This window comes from Genypterus blacodes, unplaced genomic scaffold (assembly GCF_046128005.1).
Source record: "Genypterus blacodes isolate CSIRO-AG114 ecotype Tasmania unplaced genomic scaffold, CSIRO-AGI_Gbla_v1 ptg000073l_1, whole genome shotgun sequence".
In the NCBI taxonomy this organism is placed as follows: domain Eukaryota; kingdom Metazoa; phylum Chordata; class Actinopteri; order Ophidiiformes; family Ophidiidae; genus Genypterus; species Genypterus blacodes.
In genome coordinates this window covers 1,869,924-1,897,638 of record NW_027466883.1, presented here as the reverse complement: position 1 = coordinate 1,897,638, position 27,715 = coordinate 1,869,924, and the positions used below count along the sequence as shown (strand labels likewise).

Genomic DNA, 27,715 nt, shown 5'->3' with positions numbered 1-27,715 from the left:
AGATGCCCATGTATGCCCGGCCCACAGGTGACCCTTACAACCCAGGTCACTGTTGACAAGGCCCGAAGACAGCGCATCCAACCCTCTCCCCAATCACCGCGACCCACGCCCTCAAGCTGAATATTCACCCATCCTTTATCAGGTCAACTGGATCTTCAAATGCTCATCACCATCGAGCACGCCATGGCGCATGCGGCTGCATTGCCAGTACTGGACTACATCAACACCTTCCATTGGAGTTTCTGAAAGACACGGCATTGTGGACGCCGTGCTGTATCAGAAACAAAAGGGGGAAATGAGAAGAAGGTGTTAATGTGTTTGTGTGTGCAGAACAGAGTTGAATTGTATATGATATGACAAATGAAGTGCCTTAATCTCAATCACAGGGGCAAGGGATCAGGATTGGTTGTCATCTGACACCGGATGGCTGTGTAGAGACCTCATAACTTCCTGTGCTCTCATTCAGCTGCTGATAATGCTTCCTCCCATGTTCCCTGTATCTGATTACAGATCTTTTCAAGAGAAGCTCACCCTTTTTCACCTCACCAAGGGGTCATTAGGCCCACAGGTGTATATTGATGAGATTGGGGTGCTTTGGAGTGTTCCAGACAAGAACAGAGCTAGGAACTAAGTGGAAGCGGTGTTTGAATCATTGTTTTTCTGGTGGGCCACAATTGATAAAAAATGGTGATTGGATGAACTACTTCTATTATGACCAACAGAGATTTGTCAATTACACACGGGATGCTGTAAAAGGGATGACTGAACAAATGGCCCACACCACGTTGATCACCTATCAGAAAAGGATCGTTTTCGACGTGACGTTAGCTGAAAAGGGGGTGTGTGTGCCATGTTTGGATCTGCATGTTGTACTTTCATCCCCAACAACACTTCCCCAGACGGTTCTGTCACTAAGGCCCTAGCGAGTTTGACGTCCCTAAGTCACGAGCTATCAGAAAACTCAGGGATAGATGACTTCTTCTCTGACACCCTCGAGAAGCTATTTGGGAGATATAAGAAATTAGCTGCGGCTGTCCTACTATCTATTTCAGTTATGGCAGGGATTTTGGTTGTTTGTGGATGTTGTTGTGTTCCCTGCATCCGAGCTCTTTTAGTTCGCCTGATCAACTCAATGATGACACCTGAGTCACGTCAGATGGTGATGCTGACTCAGCCTCTTCTCCTGGAACAGGATCTTGACGACGACCCTGATGTTCTTCCCCTGACCACAGTGGTTGTGAAATAAGGACTTCCTTTCTTTCTCTTCTCAGACTACCTCAGGATTACAAATGTTTATATTTGAAAGCACACATAAGCTTGCGCTTTTGTGCCAGCTAATAGAATAGATTTAGTACAAGGTGTTTAAATTACTGTGGGACGGGATTTATTGAATTGTATTTTCATGAGTTGTTTTCCAGGGTCTTAGAAGGTTTCAAGTTCCAGACCCTAACCGCGGGCCTGTACAATGAGTGGACGCCTACGCAGCGTCCCAAGAATGACCCTCGAACCAGAAGGCTAATGTTTACAAAATTATACGTGTGATGAAATGCTCCGAACCGCTGGGGGTCCGATGGGTTGACCAGCCCCCTACCGGGTTGCGGTAGTTGATTTTTGTATTAATGAATGAATGATTGCAAAGTATTTTTCCATGAAGGAAGCAACTACTGTTAATTAAGGTGTCAAATGCATTGTATCTTTAATATAGGACATATGTAGTGTTTGTGTACATAGCACATGCACTGAATCTGTTTGAATAAGTCATGTACATTGCATTTTCATACCCTTTGAATTCTACTGGATGATAATGTGAATTCTGTTCATGTGATGAGATGTTGGTTTAAACTGAGTGGATTGGTGAGTGTGGCAGGAGGCTTAGATTGTTTATCTCAAGTTTGATTCATTCTATGAATAGAATGAAAAGGGGGACTGTTGGAATATAACAAATAATGTCAACACACATATAAGTAAATGCAGTAACTGAGGTTAATATAGTCTAGTAACCAAATGGCTGGCCCCGGGAAAATCTGGAGATGGAGGAATACACACGAGCATTTCAGCGTCTCTCTCCAGGAGGGCTAGATAACACATATCTGCCAATAGGTGAAGAGGTCACTGTATCACTTCATCGAAGCTTCAAACATCTGTAGTCAGGAAGAAGGAAGAGAGGGGGTTCGCATAGACGGGCAGTCGGGGGGAGCTTCTTCAGATCAAAGGGCTAATTACACTATACTATTGTTCTTTAATTTACACAAAGAGAATTCTACTTTCCCCCACAGACATCTGTTCATCCCTCTGATTTGAATCTTAGCGCTGCCCCTCTTGAAGCTGGCTGACCAATAGATAACAGTTAAACTACATTGTCATCAGTGAATTAGAATATTATGTAAATGCCCTGTATATGTGGGATAAATAGGGCAGCACGGAGATATTTGATTGTCCTTCTTTGGTGCATGCCAGAGGTGGAACCAGCGCTGTCCAAGGTCTTATTCCAGTAAAGCTCTCCTGAAGATTCCAGTTCATCTTTGCCTCATCTTTTCCTCTTGATTCACCACAAACGAACACGCAGAAGAATATCAGAACGATTCTTCAATAAACATCATCAATTAACACCCTTTACCCGGCAAGTGACTACTTTTGGTCATTTCCGCACAGGTCATATATCATGCCCATCCCCCGTCCCAGAGAATTCAAGAATCATGTGGTCTTCACCCAGCCAATCAGCAAAGTTTGCCCAACATCACAAGTCACGTGATTGTGGCATTGACCAATCAGCAGAGACCAGGAACACATCAAACTTCCTGTTTCTTTCAAAATCAGAAAAAGATGCTTTTGCAGTTGGGTTTCCTCGACATTTACCACCATAACACCAAACTAACCATGGTAAGTTGATGAAACTCACACATGTTATTGTTGAGTAGTTGTGCTAAGATGTGTGTTGTTTGTGGAGGACTTAGTGAAATGAATGAAAATACGGCAGGAAAAATGCGGGCGCCATATTTGATTATACTATCACTGTAAGTTAGGAGTTAATTTGGTATGTCCGTTTTTGGACATATGCCCGATGCATCTAACAAGCCGTGCATTTTGTGCATTTGCAGTGTGTTTTTAGTTTATCCATAGTGAATATGAGGGATTTTTGTCAGTTTATGACCTTAAAACAGTTGTTTTATTGATATAAAAGCAACTTTATTTATAATTTTCTGCTTCCTTTAATGTTTTATGGCAAGAGGAGGGAGACTGCTGTCGTGCCAGTCCACCCTGACATCAGTGATGATGATGACGAGGATGACGATGTGTCAGACCCTAACTTCGTCCCACCCAAGAGGAAATGCAGGCAGCCTGCAGTGGAGGTGCTCCAGGACAGTGATTTAAGACAAAAGATACTTTATTCTAGTCATTTTGCATGCAATTCATGGCAATCACACACAATTGATATTTGGCACCTCGGCACTGCCCTGGAGGCAAACTGGCATCTCACCAGCTACCAGTCCACTTACTTGGTCCATACTGGACTCGAACTGGCGACCCTCCGGTTCCCAGGCTGAATCCCTATGGACTGACCTACTGATGATGACATGAGCAGCCAGCACCACAAGCCAAGAGGCCCAGACCCAGTAAGTCAGCAGCCAGGCCAACCACCTGGCACCAAGCTGACCTGAACAACACAGCCCTGCCTGAATACCAGCACCCCATCCAAATAATTAAGGGTCTTAAGTTGCCAACCTGATGTCATCAGAGGTTCAGGGTCATCCACTTTGATGAAGAAGCGCTCACTGGTGCCAGAGATCATGGTGCTGTCAAAGTCCGGCCACTGTGCAGCTTCCTAACTACTGCCTTCAGGCGTGAGCCACAGACGCCCAAACGGTCTGTGGATGAGGTGATGGTTGCCTACAAAGGGAAGAAAGCTGGCAACCTGAGGCACTACATAAAAAGCAAGCCAGACAAATGGGGTTTTAAGCTGTTTGCCAGGGCCTCTGAGGATGGCTTCATCCATGACATGGTGCTATACCAAGGCAAGACTACCCTGGAGGCCCATGATGTCCCCCTGAAACCTGAACAAGAAGGTTTGGGTGCCACCAGCCAGATTGTCACTGTCCTGGCCAGAACCTTGTCCTTCCCCACCACCACAGCCAGTGAGACCAAGAAGAGAGAGGCTGTGAGCTGTCCAGCTGTCATCAGGAGTTATAATGTCAACATAGGGGGCATTGACAAGAGTGACAAGCTGGTACACCTCTACCGCAGCCCCATGAAGTCCAAGAGGTGGTACCTGGGACTGTTTGCGTACACCATTGATGTCAGCCTCAAAATGCCTGGGTTGTGTACAAGAGGGACTGCAAGGCCCTTGGTGGGAAATACCAGTCTCTGAAAGATTTCAGACCCCAGGTGTTGACAGCCTGACCTCCAGTGCTGATGTTTCTAAGCCTGTCCGGAGACACAGCAGCCACACCCCAAATGCGGCTGTGCGGTTTGATATGTCCCTCTTCCATTCCCCTGTACATGACGCACGCCAGACCTGCAAGCACTGCGGCAAAAAAGGCAACATTGTGACGTCGTATGTGGTCTGCAGGGTCTGCAACATGCACCTCTGCATGACCAGCGAGTGGAAGTGCTTTGTCAAATTCAAAGTGGCCTAATGTCTAAAGTGGTAATGTGTGAGGGGCCTGTTTCAGCACTTTGTTCTAAAAGTGATGTTCAAATGTTGTAAATTAAATGTTTCTTTCACCTTACAGGTGTTTCTCTTGTATTTTTTTGTGTAAATACTTGGAATTTGTTTTACCACAAGCGGGCAAGTAACCAAATATGGTAACTTCATTGACCTTGATTTTCTACAGGAAAATGAAATTTTTTGAAAAATGTTACAACAGTAATACAGTCTTGTTATGTTCTCCAACAACAGCCTAGGTTTGTTGTTGTTTTTTTCAAAGTTTTTTTTAAAGTTCAAAGTTGTTCTAATATGGAGATTGTATCAAATATCGCCTCAGGGATGAAAAATATTTCTATTTACTTTGTGGCTTAGGCAATGAGACAAACCACAGTCTGAAATGAAGAACTTTGATTAAAAAATATTAGTGTAATAAGTTTGTTCCATGTTAGTGACAATTGTTGTTTTCCCCAGTGCTCCATCTGCACTGTAAAGTATTACACACACTGAATCAATTCAATTAGTCAATGACATCAACATGACGACATTTCTGTCTAAAAATGTGTCTGACCTCAGAATCTCCAGTTTACAGTTTGGACTCTCTAGGCCAGCAGACAGCAGCTTCACTCCTGAGTCCTGCAGGTCGTTATAACTCAGCTCCAGCTCTCTCAGATGGGAGGGGTTGGACTTCAGAGCTGAGGCCACAACATCACAGTGGGTCACTGAGAGTCCACAATCAAAAAACCTGTTATTATAGATTAACATGAAATTCATTATTAAAGCAGAGCACTTACTAAGTTACTTCATTTTAAGATGTGAATAATCTGAGTAATGATAATGGACACTGAGCAAACACCTTCACTTCTAACTGAGTGTACTCTTTACATTGGTGGGGAACCTCCGGCCTGTTTGATCCGGCCCGCAAGACATTACATTACATTACATTGCGGTCATTTAGCAGACGCTTTTATCCAAAGCGACTTCCAATAAGTGTGTTCAACATAGGTGGGCAAAAGAACTTCAGGTCACAAGAAATCGTAAGTGCATTTCCTTCTGAAACCAACAGCTAAGAGCATAACTAGTGCTAAAGTAGGAGTGCAATAAGTTAGGTACCTAGACAAATGAGAAAATAAAGACAATTAAGAAAACAAATTAGTGCATCAGAAAAGCACGAGCTAGGACAGAAAAGCACGAGCTAGGACAATCTAGAGACAATTTTGACTCTTTCGATGACGGCATGTAAATAATTACACTGTGACCCCCCCCCCCCCATACAGGGGACAGGATTACCTGTTATTTGATATTATTATTAACATCTGGACTAACCGAGCCTTTCTGCAGTTCCTCACAGCTGGGATCAGTCTCTGTCGTCCTGCCATTGATGTATTATACTTTTCCACATTCAGCTCGTCCAGAACCTCCTCAGACATCTGCAGCATGTAGGCCAGGGCTGAGCAGTGGATCTCTGAGAGTTCCTTCTCTGATCTCTTCTCTGACTTCAGAAACTCTTGGATCTCTTCATGTACAGAGTGGTCCTTCATCTCCATCAAACAGTGGAAGATGTTGATGCTTCTGTCAGGAGAGATATCATCAGCCCTCATGTCTTTCAGGGTTGTGATAGCTCTCTGGATGTCCTCTGGTCTGCTCTCTGATTGACCCAGCAGACCTCCTAAGAGACTCTGGTTGGACTCCAGTGAGAGACCATGAAGGAAGCGAACAAACAAGTCCAGGTGCCCATTTTCACTCCGCATGGCTTTGTTCATGGCTGAGCTTAGAAAGACATCCAGTGATGGGTTAGGGTCAGTAAAAATGAAACCCTTCCGTACCTTAGCGTTCCTGGTTGTGTAACAGTGGTACTTGTAGACTGCAGCCAGAAACTCCTGAATGCTCAAATGAACAAAGCAGTAGACTCTTTTCTGGAAGATCACACACTCCACCTGCAAGATTTCTGTACAAACTCCAGAGAACACTGATGCCTCTGACACATCAAGTCCACACTGCTTCAGGTCTTCTTGGTAGAAAATGATGTTTCCTGTCTCTAGATGTTCAAACGCCAGCCTCCCCAGCTTCAGTAGAAGCTCCCTGTCCGTCTCAGACAGCTCCTGTAGACTGCGCTCATGGCCCTCATGATACTTGTGCTTTTTGGTCTGAGTCTGGACCATCAGGAAACGTGAGTACATGTCGGTCAGGGTCTTGGGCAGCTCTCCTCTCTGCTCTGTAGTCAGCATGTGCTCCAGAACTGTGGCAGTGATCCAGCAGAAGACTGGGACTTGACACATGATGTGGAGGCTCCTGGATGCTTTGATGTGTGAGATGATTCTGATGGACAGATCTTCATCACTGAACCTCTTCCTGAAGTACTCCTCCTTCTGGGCATCAGTGAAGCCTCGTACTTCTGTTAGCCTGTCAACACATGTAGGAGGGATCTGATTGGCTGCTGCAGGTCTGGAAGTTATCCAGAGGAGAGCTGAGGGCAGCAGATTCCCCTTGATGAGGTTTGTTACTAGCTCGCTGACTGATGCCTTCTTTGTGACATCACACAGAACCTCAATGCTGTGGAAATCCAGAGACAGTCTGCATTCGTCCAGACCATCAAAGATGAACAAAACTTTACAGTCAACCAGCTTCTCCGGTGTGAGCGTCTGTAATGTTGGATGGAAAACACGGAGCAGCATGAGAAGACTGTACTGCTTATCTCGGATCAGGTTCAGCTCCCTGAACGTCAGCAGAATCAGCAGACTGACATCTTGGTTTTCCAATCCCTGAGCCCAGTCCAGAGAGAACTTCTGCACTGAGAAGGTTTTTCCAACACCAGCGACGCCATTTGTCAGGACAACTCTGATGTGTTCCTGTTGGTCAGCTAAGGCTTTAAAGATGTCCTGGCATTTTATTGGAGTGTCATGGAGGGTGGTCTTCTTGTCTGCTGTGTCCAGCTGAACCACCTCATGTTGGGTATTGACCCCTTCACTCTGTCCCTCTGTGATGTAGAGCTCAGTGTAGATCCTGTTGAGGGGGGTTCCACTTCCTGCTCCAGCACTTCCTTCAGTCACATGTTCACATCTCCTCCTCACACTGAGCTTATGTTTGTCTAAAAGTTCATACAGAGCGCCACCTAGTGGAAGAGAAACAACAACAACAAAACAAAACATGAGTGTGGAAAAATGAGAATAGCTGCTGATAGAAATGTTGACAGCATCAGACAGATCAACAGTCTTACTGTGCACTGATCCAGACTGACTGGGTGTCTTCAGTCCAGGTTCTTTTCTGGATCTTTGACCACGCTTTTGACGTGAGGAGTCTCCAGATGAAGCAGACTGGTCCCAACATGAGCTCCTCTTTCTCTTTCTGTGAAGATGAAGGCAATTCATGTCACTGATTAAAGCCATTGTTTATTATTGTGTTGAGCCTCACCCTGAAGACACATTGTCTGGGGCAGAGGTGCGTGCGTGCGTGCGTGCGTGCGTGCGTGCGTGCGTGCGTGCGTGCGTGCGTGCGTGCGTGCGTGCGTGCGTGCGTGCGTGCGTGCGTGCGTGCGTGTCTGTGTGTGTGTGTCTTTGCACATCTGTTGATGGTTTGCTGATTGATGATAGCTGAAGGCCAGCAGATGCTTTTTCTGTTCTTTATCTATGTTGTGGTGTTGATTGATTAGATATTGTGCAGCCTATACTGCATAAAGGAATCCAACATGAAACATTTACAACATACAGATTATTGGCATTGTTATATGTAATAAATTCAAGCTAGATAAACACAAGTATGACAGCTAGAGTCTGGACCTCCATCTGGGACACATAATACACAGTTTGTCAGATCAGAGGTTTTCATTTTGGTCCAAATGCATTGTGGGGATTTTGTTATGGATATTTTTGGATTGACACCATTATGTGGATCGTCAAATCAGAGTGTCATTCCCGCTTATTTAATACATACAATCAACATGGAACCTTATTAATCAGCTCAGCTTTTAACACCACAGTACCCACCAGATGAGAGATCTGGGATTGAACACCCCCCTGTGTGACCAGATCCTGGGCCCTCTGACCACCAGGCCCCAGGTGGTAAGGTTCAGTAAGCAGACCTCCAACCCCTTCACCCTGAACACAGGTTCCCCCCAGGGCTGCGTCCTCGGCCCCCTATTGTGCTCCCTGTACACACTACTGTGAGGCCAGGTTCAGCTCCAACTCCATTGTAAAGTTTGCAGATGACACGGCCGTGGTTAGCCTCCATGAGTAGGCCTGGTGGCGGTGACTGACCTGACTCTGTAGTGTCAGGATAACAACTTCCAAAATCAGCTAAACTAAGGAGCTGATTGAGGACTTTAGCAGAGGACTTTAACCATGCAAACCCTATTAGCACAAGCTCCATGAGCATGCCAATCCATTTCACTACATACAAGTATGTACAGGTATCTGACTAAACTGGTAGTGTTACAATTAGTTCATAGAATGCTGTCTGCCTGGGCTGAAAAGAAGTTTGCAATTGAAAAAAAAGTCTCCTTCAACTTATAGGGTTAGGGTTTTCAGGATGTAGTACTCAATTGGTTCATTAGTTACATTCAAATATAGAGATCTATCTATCTATCTATCTATCTATCTATCTATCTATCCTTAAATAAATGACTGTAACATTGTCTGGGCTGCTTCTTACTCATCTAACTTCAATCCATTGTTTCAAATGCAAAAGAGGTTTTTAAGAACGATTTCCAGCTCCAGCAGAAAACAACCATCTGCTGCTCTATTTACTAAACACAAAGTATAGCTTATTATCAAAGTCAATAACATATTGATTTCATTGTTTTATGTGATACTGTCCCATGTTAGTTTCTGTTTTGTTGTTTGCTTGTCTTAAGTTTGTTTTTTTCTTCTTAAATTCTATTAATTACTTTTTATATAGCTAATAATGGAATAGTGGAGGGACCTTTAGGCTGATTTTCTCTCCTGCACAATTACTTTATTTCTCTATGGTCATATTTCTTCATCAGTTGACTTTTGTGTGAACAACAATTAAAAAAAAATGTTCATCATGTTTATGTTTTCACACAGACAGAGAAGATTTTGGCAGCAACCAAAGAATTCCCAATGCAGGAGAATTCCTGTAACAGATAAACAGAGCTCTTACTTTGTGCCTGAGGGTCCAGGTCCCTCACTGAATACTGGAGGGTTATCCATGGACCAGTCACTCTTCATGGACACACAGCCTGATGCAGCAGATCCTGTTCCATCCTCCTCTTCATCCATGCAAACACTCATCTGCTGGATTTTAGTCAAACAGGAAAAAACATTTCAGACACAAAAAACTCTCAAAGAATAGAACACACACAACACACACAACACACACACACACACACACAGAGAGCCTCAATGATAAGACTGCACTATTCTCTCGCTCTCTCTGTCTGTCTGTCTGTCTCTCTCTCTCTTTCTTTCTCTCTTTATCTTTATCTGCTTCTATTCCTTCAGTCAAACTTACACTTTTTTGTCTTTGTCTGCAGCTCTCACACTTTTTATAACTACTTCACATTACTCAAGAGGAAAGAGGAAATGATCCATAACAGCAACAACATAAATGGATAGTGGATAATGGATAACAGCAGTAAATCAATCAATACCCACTCTTCTGTATCTGCCATTTTACCTGGATTTGGTCTTATCACAGACTGTCAGTATAAATAAGCATGTTGTAATATCACTCACCCTGCTGTCACTCACCAACTTCTTCTGTTCCTCCTTCTGGTCGTCCACCTCGTGAAGGAGCCTGAAATAAAATGGCTGCATGTTTGCTGCTGCAATGATACAAATCTCATAGCCACATACTTGCATGGATCTATTTTGGTGAGTTAATACAGAGCTATCATCAACTTATTTACAAACAAACAACAAACAGAGACTAACATGGTACAGTAACACATAAAATAATGAAAATCAATAAGTTCATACTCATATGCATTCCATAGAATATATTGACTTTGATAAGTTATCTATCTATCTATCTATCTATCTATCTATCTATCTATCTATCTATCCTTAAATAAATGACTGTAACATTGTAAATAGAGCAGCAGATGGAGCAGCAGATGGTTGTCTTCTGCAGGAGCTGGAAATCGTTCTTAATAAAGAAAGTAGCAGGATAGATTAATAGATAGACAGATCACTTGTGTCTTAAGTTTTTTTCTTCTTCTTCTTAAATTCTATGTATGACCTTTTCTATGTTTATAAATCTTTATCACTTGACTTAAATAAAATACAATACAAATAAAAACTACAATAAAAAAAAACTTTTCCTCATGTTTATGTTTTCACAGACAGAGAAGGTTTTGGCAGCAACCAAAGAATTCCCAATGCAGGAGAATTCCTGTAACAGATAAACAGAGCTCTTACTTTGTGTCTGAGGGTCCAGGTCCCTCACTGAATACTGGAGGCTTTCTCATGGACCTGTCACTCTTCATGGACACACAGCCTGATGCAGCAGATTCTGTTCCATCCTCCTCTTCATCCATGCAAACACTCATCTTCTGGATTTTAGTCAAACAGGAAAAAACATTTCAGACACAAAAAGCTCTCAAAGAATAGAATAGAACACGCACGCACATGCACACACACACACACACACACACACAGAATATCATCAGCTTAACTGAACTGCTCCCCTAAGTACCTGCATGAACTACTGCCCCAGGAGAGAGAGAGAGAGCCTCAATGATAAGACTGCACTACACTCTCTCTCTCTCTCTCTCTCTCTCTCTCTGATATTGGGCTTTACAAATAAAGTTCACTTGACTTGTGTTGGAATATAACAAATAATGTCAACACATATAAGTAAATGCAGTAACTAAAGTTGATATAGTACAAGTAACCAAATGGCTGGCTCCGGGAAAGTCTGGAGATGGAGTAATACATACAAGCATTTACAGCTTCACTCTCCAGGAGGGCTAGATAACACATATCTGCCAATAGGTGAAGAGGTCACTGTATCACTTTATCAAAGCTTCAAACATCTGTGGTCAGGAAGAAGGAAGAGAGGGGGTTTGCATGGACGGGCAGTCAGGGGGAGCTTCTTCAGATCAAAGGGCTAATTACACTATACTGTTGTTCTTTAATTTACACAAAGAGAATTCTACTTTCCCCCACAGACATCTGTTCATCCCTCAGATTTGAATCTTAGCGCTGCCCCTCTTGAAGCTGGCTGACCAATAGATAACAGTTAAACTACATTGTCATCAGTGAATTAGAATATTATGTAAACACCCTGTATATGCGGGATAAATAGGGAAGCACGGAGATATTTGATTGTCCTTCTTTGATGCATGCGAGAGTTGGAACCAGCGCTGTCCGAAGTCTTATTCCAGTAAAGCTCTTCTGAAGATTCCAGTTCATCTTTGCCTCAACTTTTCCTCTTGATTCACCACAAACAAACACGCAGAAGAATATCAGAACGATTCTTCAATACACAATATACAATACTTGACACAAGAACGCAAAAACACCAAAGCGCAACACAGTTCAAAGTGACATTAATCTTTCTCTCCTTCCATTCTTTCAGTCAAACTTACTTTCACTTTCACCTTCATTGCTTTTGTGGTAAGAGGAACGCACAGCTTACCCTCTTTCTGTACCAATCCGCCATTCTACATCTATCCCATCACAGGCTGTCAGTATTAATAAGCATTTTGCAGTATCACTCACCCTGCTGTCACTCACAAACGTCCTCTTTTTTCCGCCTTCTGGTCGTCCATCTTGTACAGGAGCCTAAAATAAAATGGCTACGTGTTATCTGTTACTGCAAAACCGAAAGCCTGTCAAGAGCTCCTCCCACTTTTACATTTACTGGAAATCACATGTTCTTCATTCGCCTGTCAATGTGTGTGTGTGAGAGAGAGACAGAGAGAGAGAGAGAGAGAGAGAGAGAGAGAGAGAGAGAGAGAGAGAGAGAGAGCAAATGTAAGTATTTATATAATTCCCATTGAAAGCTAAATAAAAAGTTCAATTCAATTAAAGCAACAAAAGCCTTTGTTGATGTTCTTCCATGTTGGTTTAGGAGAGTTTCCTTATGTTGGAGTCTGAGCTCCGTGTTTGTGCAGCAGCACCACCTACTGTCCAAACCACAAACATCAACTGAAGTGAACTGACGTGGACCCACAGTGCACCTGCCACCTGATCAATGAAAGCAGCCAGTTCCTGATACTCCCAAATCAATGGATGTGCAGTAGAGTGATCTGCACCCGGCCCAGCATCATGTTGCACAAGCTGGCAATGAGTGGGGGCAGAACTCTTCTCCTCCCATCTTCATCAATGTGAGAGGCAGTGCTGGACCTCCTGAACATGCTCTTTGAGCCGTCACCCACCTCCTCTATTTCCTTGTTGTGCAGATCCCTCCCCCTTCAGCTGAAGTTGTAGGGTGTCTAGCTAAAATATTATCCCCATCGTCATTATAACAAGAATTTCTCAACTGTGGCTTTAATTAAGTCGAGCTTTATTGGTTATGTCAGGGGAAGCTGAAGGTTTGCAATGCGTGCTTAAACTTTGTAGTCTTGAGCTCTTCACAAAAAAGAGTAAACGCTTCACCTTTCAGCCCAGTGGACAATACTGATGAGTTGAAGAGGACAATTTAAAAACCATACAATTTAAAGAAATAAAGAATCACACATTTGCCTCGTAATAATTTCTTTCTGCTTTTTACAGCGTTTATCTAAAATTCTTAAATTGAGGTATAATCCTTTAGAGTTCTACTCAAAAAACTATGAATACACACAGTTCAGAGAAAATGAGATTTATAAACAGACTTAGATGGTTTCATGTGTCAAGGCCTGACTGATGTTGATTATACTTTGTGGAAGACTGCTGCGTTTTTTGTCAACCGTAAACTTGATTGACACATTTTGATACAGTAGTTGTATTTTACAGCAAACACTCTCTGATCACTCTCTTATTCAGTGTGATGAATTTCAAAAAGGTAGCTCTAGAAATATACAGGAATAGACTAAATCACACACAGTGCTGTCACCAATATAAGTTGCATGTTTCTAAGCTGAATCCGGGCTGATTTTTCTTCCACTATAAATGAATAATTCAAAGCAGCAGTTCTTTACCTTTTTTGAGTCGTGGACTGTTTTGAGAATCTGGTGAAAGTTATTGACCCCCTCCCTAGAGAAAGGCACATAACCACAACTTTGAATGCAATAAATTGACTTTATTTGATAGAACATTCATTGCCTCATACAGTGTAAATTGATGGCCACTCCAAATTAAAAAAAAAAAATCTTTATGCTCAAATGTTCATTTCAATGAAAAGGTTGTTGTTTGGCTTGAATAAGAAGATGAAACTGTGGAGTCATCTTTGACATCCAATCGATTTCCACTTTTCATTATTCATTCATTCATTGTCACTGCACACCAGAATTCTCCAGGGCTCTTTGAGTTTAATTCGTTTTGTAACATTTCCTTTGTCCTCAGGTCAATAAGGTCAGCTTTGGCATGGTCTTCATCACTGATACAGTCTATCTCAGCAAGGAAAAGATATGAATCCACAATCCAACTTTATTTAGTAAAAGGTAAGTATTTGAAGATATTACGGCCTCAGTTAAGCCTTAAAGGTAAATGAGAATATTCACAAGCTGTGATTAACTGTGGGAAATGAGAAATAAGCACTTCATATAGAGATGCAGTTGTTCAGAGAACGATTCAAGCAACTTAGATGGTAAACATAGGTCACCAGAGCAGTCAGCAGTGCTATAAGGAGTGGCAGGGTGCATCTTGAATAGGAAACCTTTATTCAGTCTAGAAGTCAAAACCGGATGTCACCTGACCGTGTGCATCTGGTATATATAACTGACAGAAATAGAACAACTTAGTATATAAATATAGTGAATACAAAAGTTACATTTGTATCTGACCTTCATGGACCACCTGAATTCCATCCATGGACCACTGGTCCAGATTAAGAACCTGGGATTTAAAGGAATGTGCTGCCACCTAGCGGTTCAGGAAAAGAACCTGTTTCATAGAGAATAGAATCTGTAACACAAGAGATCCGATCTTAACCCCCAGAATAGTTACTGTGGCAACATATTGTACAATGATGCAATATTGATTTTATTGCTTTAATACAAAACTGATGAGGTAATACAAAGCCTTGGACATATTTTCTGTGTAATTCTATTATATTCTATTCTAATTCTACAATTCTCTATAATTATAATGATATAATGATTTCTTCAACAGTAATGTTAAATAAAGATCTGTTGAATTACATCATCCACTAAGTTATCACATTTATAGCTTCTCACTATTCTCATTGTATTACATCCATCCATCTTTTTATATAAGACCACATGTAGAAAATATAAATGTCAAAAGGCACAAAGGCCTCCATCACATAAATATTCAACTTCATCATATCTAAATGTCTCATTCATCCTGTGCTGTGTTTGTTTTGTAGATGAGGAGCTCTCTGATTCCCCGCAGTGGAAGAAGCACTGCAGCCTGCTCCAGGACGCTCCAGTGCACACAGCTTTAGCAACCATGAGGAGGATGAAGGATATCGTTTAGTGTCATCGGACACGGAAGATTGCGTGCATTATACTTTACATGTTATCCAAAATAAAGCAACCGGGAAACGCGGTTCAACCAGTTCAAACTCTCCAGTTGGTCTAGGGTGGTTGCAGGAATAGTCCCTTTCTGTCTGTGTGGTGGAGATGTTCTATAAAGGCTTTAACCCTGTTGTGTAAAGTTTCCCTCTGAAGCTGCTTTAGCCTCTCCATCTCTTCCCTGGCTTGCTGCTGCTGCCTGGCCAGTTCCTTCTGTGATATGGAGTCAATGGTTGCAATATTTTTCAGCTGCATGAGAGACACGTTCCACCTGATGGAGCCTCGGTGCCTCACCGATCTGGTGGGGTTGACTGGCGCCGATATGGTCTTTCCTCTGTTGTAGCACTTTGCAAGTGTACCTGTACTGTTTGTCCAACAGCTTTAGTTTATGCTGCAGATCTGTGTCCTCCTTTCGGTTCATCACTCTTATGTCCTTTTGTAGCACGCATGTAGGTCTCCTGTACCTTTGATCCATTATGTCCAAGGGCTAAAGCAAGAAATGTGTCTTTTTTACTCTCTTATCAGTAATGTTTCACTTTGCTACACCAATACATTTCAAATGAAAGCCATGCCAGTTTCTAACCTGATTTATGTGCAGCTTTGCTCAGAGGGTTGTGTTGGCATCAGAGTCTTTGCTGCTATGGCTATGTCAGTGTGTGGAATATAATATCCTATTGTGTTTGAAGGCCAGTGGAGAGGATTGTTAGGGACTAGAGAGCGCAGGATCTTTGAGGCCCATCCTACTTTTTTCTTCTTACTGCTATTGGACATTTAGTGGCAACATATTGTTTGATCGTTTTTAACACAAACAAATGACAAACATTTTAAGGCGATTTGTTTTCACAGTAAAATAAAGGACATTATCAGAAATTAAACAGTATTGTGCCTTGAACCTTAACATTCACTTGAAATTGAATGATGTAATCACTATTTAAAATTGAATTAAGTTAAAGGAGGTTCAAATAGACACAGCAAAAACAATCCATATCTGTAGACATATACGCCAATACCATATATGCTAATATGAAGAAATATAGATTTACCAATAAGTCAGTCAGTCTGGTAATTGCAAGTTTCTTTTGTTATTGTTATTTTGGCCTTTGTATGTTGTTAGAGACTGTTTTTCTATCACTGTTTGGAATCTATTGTGTTGACAATGCAAAAAATCATTTTAGTTTATACAATATTTAGTTCAGATAAAAGAATACACTGCAGTACTTTGTTTCACATTTTCTGGAGCAGGTTAGATGAATCCTTTAAAAACCAGCAGGAAGTCTGTCTGTTTAAACATTAAAGTCCTCCCTCCCACAAAGTGAAACTCAGAAACAGACAACTTCCCATAAAATCACACATTCCTCTGACAGCCTTTGAGGTTTTGACACTTAATTCATTCTGCCGGTGAGTTTATTTCTAACTTTAACACCTGCATAACAGGATGGTTCACTGCTAACACACCTGCTGTCTTCTATAGCTATGGAACCGTTTGCATTTTTCAACTCATTCTCTGTCAAATCAATACTGAGATCTTCCATAACTGCTACTACTTCTCCTTTGTGTCTCTGCTCTGCTGTTCTGCTTTTCTCCCTCCATCTTTCCCCTCTAAATCTCATCACATTTGGCTTTGTTGAAGAAGAGCAGTATATTTGCTGCTGGAACAAACATTGGAATACAGACATTTACACTTATGGAGCAAAGCACCCTTTGAGACAGAGATGGATTATGGGCCATGTAGTATTCAGACAGGTCTTCTCTTTAATCTGATCACATACATGGTAACTATCCCATTCTTCTTTCATTCATTTCAAACAAACCACAGTGACCACTGCTGGAACTACAAATGCATCACTTCCTCCTGCATGCCAGTGGATCTTTCCTGGGAAACGCCTGCCAGACAGTGAGTGTTTATAACAGCAAATGTAAAAGCTTTCAGAAAATGGCCACAGGTTACATCGCCGCTGTCTTCTGTAGTGTCAGCAACGTTTCTTTTCTGTTCACTTTCTTTTCCAGATCAGGCATAGATGCTGCTCTAGCCTTGTGAAGATGATGCGAGCAGTGTGTGTTGATGCACCAGGAGGTCCAGAGAATCTGCTGCTGCGGACTATCCCGGCACCTCAGCCTAAAGATGGACAAGTCCTAATTAAAGTTCATGCAACTGCCCTCAACAGAGCTGATTTACTACAGGTAAAGTACATTTTACATTCTCACAGACTGTACAACTTGACTCAACTAAGCTTAATGGTAACAAGTTTGATATCTGTGTTTGATAGCGGCGAGGCATGTACCCGCCTCCCCCAGGTGAGAGTGAGATCATTGGCTTGGAAGCAGCCGGTACCGTAGCTGCTCTTGGTCCAGGTCTGAAAAGAGGCTGGAAGCCCGATGACAGGGTCATGACCTTGCTCAGTGGAGGAGGATATGCAGAATACGTTGCCGTGCCTGAGGAGCTGCTCATGTCCGTTCCTTCAAATCTCACATTCTGTCAAGCTGCTGCAATTCCAGAGACTTGGCTCACTGCGTTTCAACTACTGGACCTCATAGGTATAGCTACAATATAGCAACAGCTGAAGAAATGCTCAGTGTAATGGATTAACTTGGTTTTCCACAATGTATGGACATAAAGAAACTTGTTGGAAAAAGGTTGGCAGCTAACCAGGCTCAAAAATTGATTTAGCAATAGTTTCAATCAGCTTATGTAAATGGACAATCTATAGTCAACAGTTATTCATGCCCCTATTCTTCCCCTCTTATTAACAACTGGCCAATATTACTTATTCCATACTTGTACTGTTTGTGCCGTAGCTCAGGTGAAGGAGGGAGAGATTGTGCTGGCACATGCTGGAGGCAGTGGAGTGGGAACAGCTGCCATTCAGCTGGTTGGTCTGTTTGGTGCCGTGCCAATCGTCACTGCAGGAACCCCAGAGAAACTGGAAATGGCTGAGAAACTTGGAGCTGCAGCTGGATTTAACTACAAAGAGGAAAGCTTTGCTGAAAGAGTTCATGAATTCACAGGAGGTGAGTGTAAACAACAATTCTCTGTACAAAGGACAACATTGCATATTTGCCCATAATGAGTTAATGTTGTTGTAGAAAACCATGTATCCTAAATTTGGTCATTTTTACTTCTTTATAGTGCGACTCCTATAGTTTGGTTTTCACAGTTGGTTATTACAACATCAACAATAATGTCCTTAATTATGAATCCCCAATGAGGTCAGAGGTCATGAACACTTCATTTGAGTAACGGTTCTGTACGTTCACAGGTAAGGGAGCAGATGTCATCCTTGACTGCATTGGTAGTCGTAACTGGGAGCAAAACATGAACTGCTTAGCCACTGATGGCCGATGGGTGCTGTACGGCACCATAGGAGGGAAAGCAGTGGAGGGAGATCTTCTGGGTCAGCTGCTTTCCAAGAGAGGACATCTTCTCAGCAGCCTCCTTCGCTCACGCTGCCTTCAGGTGAGACTTCAAGCAGGAGAAACATTGATACACCAGCTGTAATTATTCATCTGTGTGATATGTGACTCATGTCCTGTGAACATTCAGCTGTGGCTCTTTTCTTTGTGTGTCTTGTTTTGGGGGAAGGACGGTGATTTGCATGATAGGTCTGACACATGATTTACTGCTATTCTGCTGTTGATGCTGGTCCTGCTTTGCATTTTCCCTCAACAGTATAAGGCGGAGCTGGTGAGGGCTTTCACACAGAGAGTTGTACCTCATTTCTCTGACCAGGCTGCCTCCCTGAGGCCAGTGATTGACAGCACATTCAGCCTGGTGGACATTGCAGAGGCTCATCGGCACATGGAAGCCAACAGAAACATTGGCAAGATTGTCATTAATGTGATTCAACAGGGAACTCAATGATGCACAGCTCTATATTTATGTGTTTTCATCTTTATCCAGATTGTTGAAATAAATGGAGGTTTATGTCAAGATATCTACCTGTGGGTTTCATGGCCTAACGTCATATTGTAATAACTGCAGAACATGATGTTAAATAATCACTTGCCCTAATAGAAAAGTCACCCAAACATTCAAAATATTACTGATGTTCTTGTAGTAGTTTATTAATAGTACTGCTTGTATTAGTGGTAGTAAGAGTTAATAAGATGTGAAGTGGTGGATCAATATGTTGGTTGTCCAGCAGTATATCATCAACTGCTTGACTGCTTGTGATTAAATTCCCTCACATTGTCCCCAGGGGATCAGCCCTAATGCTTTCAGTTCCCCCTTAACTTTACTTTTAGTACACTCAGACTTTATTTTACAGTATATGTCACTACATTTTTTATTAGTACAGATAATTACAAAAATATATACTGTAATCACTTATTTAAAGGAACGTGCTGCCATCTAGTGGTTCAAATCTTCCACTGCGTACAGAAGCTGATGAATGTTTGTCAAACGTTTTGTTGCACTGAGCTCAAACCTGGATCACTGCATGAATTTGCAAGATCATTTTGATTCCTATTCTGTTCTGTGAGAATATCAAGTATATATTTTATTGGCCCCTGATACATTTAAAGCACAGTCTGAAAATGTTGTTATGTTACGTTGTTTAGAAGCTTGGAACTTTGATTAAGTTTCCTGTTTGAGCTTCACTGCTCCCAATTGGTCTTTGCACGGCCGTGTGGCACGACAGCAGTAAGGGGAAATGCTGGTGTTACAGCAGCATAAAGGGGAAACCTGCACTATTCCTGTTGGGGCAGTTTACTCTCTTAACCTCTGACATAAAGTATTTGTCTATCGTGATAACCATCCACGCAAATGTTCCCAAAATCTGAAATGTCCAGAGTCAGGATTCATGTGTTCCTCTGTTGTCTTGTCTTCTGTCTACTGATCCATGTTTCTCTACCGTCTCACACCTACAGTTGAGCGCCATCTGCTGGAGAGAAGAAGACACAGCAAACATGATTCTAGGATTTTACCCATTTTACCGCCTAATGACATTTATACCCATCAAAACTTTATTTTGTGGATTTGTTATGTCAACTGTTTCTTCTTCAATGACAGAAAATGTACAGATATATAAGTTTGAAAAAAAAAGTTTGTCAATAAAACAGAGTATTGATAAATGATGATCACCACCTGAATACTCACTTTCTGTCAGGTTGTCAGCTTTAGTCCACGTTTATGTGCTGTAGAGACAAACAACAAAAACAAAAGTCGTCTTCATGTCAGCTCACAAACATGATCACAACAAGCTACTGGCTGATCTGATTGGCTGACTGTTGTGTGTCTCTCTGTCTTTGTGTCCAATCCTGTCAGCATTCTGCTCTAACAGCTTCACAGTGGAAAGCTGCAGCTGCTAATGACTGAGCTTTACCAGGAAACACTGGACCTTTGCTCTGATACTAACTGTGTTTAACACTAAACTGCTGAAACACAATCAGCTGACTGAAACTCTACTGACCTCAGAGTCTCCAGTCTATATTTTGGACTCTGCTGAAGATCAGACAGCAGCTTCATTCCTGAGTCCTGCATCTTGTTTCCATACAGCTGCAGCTCTCTCAGATGGGAGGGGTTGGACTTCAGAGCTGAGGCCAGAGCAGCACAGCCTTCATCTGAGATCTGACAGCCTGTCAGCCTGCAGAGAGAGGAGGATTTCAACAAAACACTGATGAGGAGATTCGCCAACTCATTTTCAGGTGCAGTTTCTACAAACCGTCTGTGTGATGCCATGGATCACACACACACACACACACACACACACACACACACACACACACACACACACACACACACACACACATTACATTACGATCATTTGGCAGACGCTTTTATCCAAAGCGACTTACATTAGCACCCTTCGCAGAGGGGGGAGCAATTGAGGGTTCGGTACCTTGCTCAGGGGCACCTCGGCAGGGGCTCGAACCTGCTACCTTCCGGTTCCCAAGCGGAAGCACTACCCACTGAGCCACTGCCTCCCTTCCTTTACCAGGAAACACTGGACCTTTGCTCTGATACTAACTGTGTTTAACACTAAACTGCTGAAACACAATCAGCTGACTGAAACTCTCCTGACCTCAGAGTCTCCAGTCTATATTTTGGACACACACACACACACACACACACACACACACACACACACACACACACACACACACACACACACACACACTTCATCTGAGGGACATAAAGACCACAGACAACATTTGAAGATTCATGGTGAGTTGAACTGACCTCAGAATCTCCAGTTTACAGTTTGGACTCTCCACAAACTCAGACAGCAGCTTCACTCCTGAATCCTGCAGCTTGTTCTCACTCAGCCACAGCTCTCTCAGATGGGAGGGGTTGGACTTCAGAGCTGAGGCCAGAGCAGCACAGCCTTCATCTGAGATCTGACAGCCTGTCAGCCTGCAGAGAGAGGAGGATTTCAACAAAACACTGATGAGGAGATTCGCCAACTCATTTTCAGGTGCAGTTTCTACAAACCATCTGTGTGATGCCATGGATCACACACACACACACACACTACATTACGATCATTTGGCAGACGCTTTTATCCAAAGCGACTTACATTACATTACCACCCTTCACAGAGGGGGGAGCAATTGAGGGTTCGGTACCTTGCCCCTCGGCAGGGGCTCGAACCTACTACCTTCCGGTTCCCAAGCAGAAGCACTACCCACTGAGCCACTGCCTCCCTTCCTTTACCAGGAAACACTGGACCTTTGCTCTGATACTAACTGTGTTTAACACTAAACTGCTGAAACACAATCAGCTGACTGAAACTCTCCTGACCTCAGAGTCTCCAGTCTATATTTTGGACACACACACACACACACACACACACACACACACACACACACACACACACACACACACACACACACACACACACACACACACACACACACACACACACACACACACACACACACACACACACACACACACACACACACACACACACACACACACACACACACACACTTCATCTGAGGGACATAAAGACCACAGACAACATTTGAAGATTCATGGTGAGTTGAACTGACCTCAGAATCTCCAGTTTACAGTTTGAACTCTCCACAAACTCAGACAGCAGCTTCACTCCTGAATCCTGCAGCTTGTTATCACTCAGCTTCAGCTCTCTCAGATGGGAGGGGTTGGACTTCAGAGCTGAGGCCAGAGCAGCACAGCCTTCATCTGAGATCTGACAGCGTTCCAGCCTGCAGAGAGAGGAGGATTTCAACAAAACACTGCTGAGGGTCAAGTGGAAGGAAGAAGGTGTGTGTGTGTGTGTGTGTGTGTGTGGGCTGGTAAATTCATAAAAAGTGTTAACCTGCTTGATCTTTCACTGATGGTCACTTTTATGTTTTCTGAAGTATATTCTAAATAAATGAATTGATTATAATCACAGTCATATTCAACATTAATCAGGTAAAACTCCAGGTGTAAATTGAGTTTCAATATTTGCTGCACAAACTCAGCAGTTGAATAGTTTGTTGTGTTTTTACTGTGATAAAGTCTGAAACACAATCAGCAACTGGAAATTACAATGTTGTCTGTGTGTTTACAAGGACGTCTGCCAAACGAGGTGATAAACATTAGAATCACACCAAATACCACAGTGTGATTGTGTTTTGTGTTATTATGAACACAGAGTGATGAATAAACACAGCAACACATATTCATGTTTCACCCAAACTGGGAAGAGAAGAGAATGACACGTTCAGTGTCTGCTGGTGGTCTCACTGATATATTTGGACATTTAGAAAACATTGCACATTTCGAAACCCAGCAACAGAAGACAAACACTGTGACGCACCGCTTCATCTTTGTGCTTCAGCGCTGAAGCGAGGTGACAGAAAGCACACAGGTGATGGACAGCTGAGAGGGAACAGGGATTTGTTATTGATCTTCTATATTGGATTTGGATTGTTTGTCCAATCGTAATCTCTGAATGCATGTCGGCCCCTGAACGTGTTAACATCCAATCGAGGACGGTAAATGGTTTCCTGTCTGACATCCATACAGGTGATCCTGTGTGATCACATCCTGCATGCAATCATCTGTATGGATGTCATCAGGCACATTTGAAGCAGACAAACAGTGAGCGTAACTAGAAATGACTCAAGTTATGAGTCTGAATCACAGAAAGCTGCAGAATCACAGCTTCTGAATTGCATACAAAATGACCAGAATAAAGTGTCAATCTTAATCTTAGAAACAGGATGAAACCAGAATAGGACAATTAATCATCCAAAGAGTGCAGGAGAGACTAGAAGCTCTAGTGGGCTTATCTGAGGCGTCTCTCCTAATGCTATCACTACTTACTGCTGATCAATGAGTTCATCTGTCTTCCTCTTTAGCTTCCACAGTGTTTCTGTGTTTTGGAGTCATTATTTCACAAGAAGACTTCAGGTAGAGACTCAAAGCCTGGTCTCACAAAAAAGTCTTCAATCGGCTGGCACACACCTGTTAGGATCTGTAAGTGATGGCGCTCTGTTTTTGTATTTGTTGTTTTCATGCTTGTGTTAGTTCCTGGCTGGGCATGGCTGCCTCATCCCTGTTCCCGTCCTCTGACTCCACACAGCTGATCACCATTTCAGGGCTCATCAGTGGTGGTATTTAGGTTCCAGGTCAGCCAGCCATGCTTGGCCACAGAGTACTCTCTATACTCACTACTCAATATTCAGTACTAGTCAATTCTGTTTCAGTCTAGTTATCCGTTTGTTCATGGGACCTTTAGTAGGACTTTGCATGCTGCGCTGTTTTGTTTAAGTGAGTGGACCTTTTGTTTTTCCTGTGCTCCGGGATTCTGTTTTTGGGATTCACTGGCTTCTTTAAGCGTTCCATGTTCAGAGACTCCAGCTGCAGCACCCAGCCTTTATGTTCCCAGCTTCATCACGGGTTTTAGTCTTCATTAAATTATGTTTGCTACCTAGTTCCATGTTCTGGTTTCTGTGTTCCGCATTACTGGGTCTGACATTAAAACAACTTGATCGCCTGCCGATCATAACACCAGGCCACACACACACCATCATCCACACACACTCCAAGACAGCAGGCAGAAATGGCACACAGAGCATCCTACACTGCCTACAGTGAGGAAGTGATTCAGTGGCAGCACATAAACAACACAACTTACATGGAAATAAGCTGAAGAAGATGAAACAATATGAGAGCTGTAGTGGCGTCCAAAACACACGTTTGAGCAGAAGAGAGAGAGACTGAAGTTCAGAGAGAAGCAGACGCTTCCCAGCGTGAGCAAACAGAGTTTACATATCAGGGGTCGTGGCAAACACTGACATATATTCCACTGTTGGTGACAAATCATTCATCTATTCTTTTAATGAGCAGTTACATGAAAACACATCAGAGCACTTTAGATGTTTCTGGTCTTAAATATTCACAAAACAGTTTATGAATTCAAGAAAAGTGCACCAGGTGCTAGTGACCACTTTGAGTTTAGTAAAGAAGCTCCTGGTGTGAAAAAGGTTGGAGAGCCCTGAAAAAGACTCTTCATCTGAGGGACATAAAGACCACAGACAACATTTGAAGATTCATGGTGAGTTGAACTGACCTCAGAATCTCCAGTTTACAGTTTGGACTCTCCACAAACTCAGACAGCAGCTTCGCTCCTGAGTCCTGCAGGTTGTTCCTACTCAGCCCCAGCTCTCTCAGATGGGAGGGGTTGGACTTCAGAGCTGAGACCAGAGCAGCACAGCCTTTAACTGAGATCTGACAGTCATCCAGCCTGCAGAGAGAGGAGGATTTCAACAAAACACTGCTGAGGGTCAAGTGGAAGGAAGAAGGTGTGTGTGTGTGTGTGTGTGTGTGTGGGCTGGTAAATTCATAAAAAGTGTTAACCTGCTTGATCTTTCACTGATGGTCACTTTTATGTTTTCTGAAGTATATTCTAAATAAATGAATTGATTATAATCACAGTCATATTCAACATTAATCAGGTAAAACTCCAGGTGTAAATTGAGTTTCAATATTTGCTGCACAAACTCAGCAGTTGAATAGTTTGTTGTGTTTTTACTGTGATAAAGTCTGAAACACAATCAGCAACTGGAAATTACAATGTTGTCTGTGTGTTTACAAGGACGTCTGCCAAACGAGGTGATAAACATTAGAATCACACCAAATACCACAGTGTGATTGTGTTTTGTGTTATTATGAACACAGAGTGATGAATAAACACAGCAACACATATTCATGTTTCACCCAAACTGGGAAGAGAAGAGAATGACACGTTCAGTGTCTGCTGGTGGTCTCACTGATATATTTGGACATTTAGAAAACATTGCACATTTAGAAACCCAGCAACAGAAGACAAACACTGTGACGCACCGCTTCACCTTTGTGCTTCAGCGCTGAAGCGAGGTGACAGAAAGCACACAGGTGATGGACAACAGAGAGGGAACAGGGATTAGTTTTCTATCGTCAGTCCCTTAACATGTTAACATCCAATCGAGGACGGTAAATGGTTTCCTGCCTGACATCCATACAGTTGATCCTGTGTGATCACATCCTGCATGCAATCATCTGTATGGATGTCATCAGGCACATTTGAAGCAGACAAAAAGTGAGCATAACTAGAAATGACTCAAGTTGTGAGTCTGAATCCCAGAAAGCTGCACAAGCTCCTGTTTTAGGGGGAACAATGCTTTGTTTGCATAACTCACCTCAATTAAGTATGAAGTCTGAATACATAAGAGCACAAATTTAGTATGAAATCCCACTTACGCCCGTGTATCTCCACTCTGAGATTAGCCACTAAGAGGTTAGCTACCAAATCTGGAAGCACAAACAATCTCTTCCACCTCCTCAAACAGCATCTCTGCATGAAACTGAATGGAACATCATCAATTAACACCCTTTACCCGGCAAGTGACTACTTTTCTTACTACATTTCTGCACAGGTCATATATCATGCCCATCCCCCGTCCCAGAGAATTCAAGAATCATGTGGTCTTCACCCAGCCAATCAGCAAAGTTTGCCCTACATCACAAGTCACGTGATTGTGGCATTGACCAATCAGCAGAGACCAGGAACACATCAAACTTCCTGTTTATTTCAAAATCAGAAAAAGATGCTTTTGGAGTTGGGTTTCCTCGACATTTACCACCATAACACCAAACTAACCATGGTAAGTTGATGAAACTCACACGTTATTGTTGAATAGTTGTGCTAAGATATGTGTTGTTTGTGGAGGACTTAGTGAAATGAATGAAAATACGGCATGAAAAATGCGGGCACCATATTTGATTATACTATCACTGTAAGTTAGGAGTTAATTTGGTATGTCCGTTTTTGGACATATGCCCGATGCATCTAACAAGCCGTGCATTTTGTGCATTTGCAGTGTGTTTTAAGTTTATCCATAGTAAATATGAGGGATTTTTGTCAGTTAATGACCTTATAACAGTTGTTTTATTGATATAAAAGCAACTTTATTTATGATTTTCTGCTTCCTTTAATGTTTTATGGCAAGAGGAGGGAGACTGCTGTCGTGCCAGCAGTCTCCTTTGTGGCTTGAGCAATGAGACAAACCACAGTCTGAAATGAAGAACTTTGATTAAAAAATATTAGTGTAATAAGTTTGTTCCATGTTAGTGACAATTGTTGTTTTCCCCAGTGCTCCATCTGCACTGTAAAGTATTACACACACTGAATCAATTCAATAAGTCAATGACATCAACATGACGACATTTCTGTCTAAAAATGTGTCTGACCTCAGAATCTCCAGTTTACAGTTTGTACTCTCCAGGCCAGCAGACAGCAGCTTCACTCCTGAGTCCTGCAGGTCGTTATCACTCAGCTCCAGCTCTCTCAGATGGGAGGGGTTGGACTTCAGAGCTGAGGCCACAACATCACAGTGGGTCACTGAGAGTCCACAGTCAACAAACCTGTTATTATAGATTAACATGAAATCCATTATTAAAGCAGAGCACTTACTAAGTTACTTCATTTTAAGATGTGAATAATCTGAGTAATGATAATGGACACTGAGCAAACACCTTCACTTTAACTGAGTGTACTCTTTACATTGGTGGGGAACCTCCGGCCTGTTTGATCCGGCCCGCAAGACATTACATTACATTACATTACGGTCATTTAGCAGACGCTTTTATCCAAAGCGACTTCCAATAAGTGTGTTCAACATAGGTGGGCAAAAAGAACTTCAGGTCAGAAGAAATCGTAAGTGCATTTCCTTCTGAAACCAACAGCTAAGAGCATAACTAGTGCTAGAGTAGGAGTGCAATAAGTTAGGTACCTAGACAAATGAGAAAATAAAGACAATTAAGAAAACAAATTAGTGCATCAGAAAAGCACGAGCTAGGACAGAAAAGCACGAGCTAGGACAATCTAGAGACAATTTTGACTCTTTCTATGACGGCATGTAAATAATTATACTGTGACCCCCCCCCAACCCCCCATACAGGGGACAGGATTACCTGTTAGTTGATATTATTATTAACATCTGGACTAACCGAGCCTTTCTGCAGTTCCTCACAGCTGGGATCAGTCTCTGTCGTCCTG

The 27,715-nt window shown here is 42.4% G+C and overlaps 3 protein-coding genes and 1 long non-coding RNA gene across 4 annotated transcripts in view; 1 reads left to right on the top strand and 3 right to left on the bottom strand.

The window, feature by feature from the left end:
* LOC143006033 (uncharacterized) overlaps nt 1–27,715 on the bottom strand; it is a 201,465-nt gene that overhangs the window by 17,037 nt on the left and 156,713 nt on the right. Inside the window, exons 20-21 of the mRNA XM_076157354.1 lie at nt 24,749–24,922; nt 22,218–22,391 (exon numbers count right to left, since the gene is read on the bottom strand). Of these exons, the coding sequence (XP_076013469.1) occupies nt 22,218–22,391; nt 24,749–24,922 (348 nt within the window). The remainder of the gene's footprint in view (nt 1–22,217; nt 22,392–24,748; nt 24,923–27,715) is intronic.
* On the top strand, nt 17,020–19,482 carry LOC143006060 (quinone oxidoreductase PIG3-like). The gene is made up of 6 exons (XM_076157399.1): nt 17,020–17,118; nt 17,232–17,405; nt 17,492–17,759; nt 18,021–18,233; nt 18,482–18,678; nt 18,892–19,482. The coding sequence occupies exons 1-6, from the start codon at nt 17,062–17,064 to the stop codon at nt 19,081–19,083; spliced, it is 1,101 nt and encodes a 366-aa protein (XP_076013514.1). The 5' UTR covers nt 17,020–17,061; the 3' UTR covers nt 19,084–19,482.
* Nucleotides 17,091–19,035, bottom strand: LOC143006064 (uncharacterized). The gene is made up of 3 exons (XR_012964196.1): nt 18,935–19,035; nt 18,001–18,684; nt 17,091–17,340 (listed from the first exon to the last, which is right to left on the bottom strand). It is a non-coding gene; the product is annotated as an uncharacterized LOC143006064 (long non-coding RNA).
* The window catches only part of LOC143006038 (NLR family CARD domain-containing protein 3-like), a 44,630-nt gene continuing 36,180 nt past the window's right edge, over nt 19,266–27,715 (bottom strand). Inside the window, exon 12 of the mRNA XM_076157373.1 lies at nt 19,266–20,101. The gene's annotated coding sequence lies outside the window, so the exon portion shown is untranslated. The remainder of the gene's footprint in view (nt 20,102–27,715) is intronic.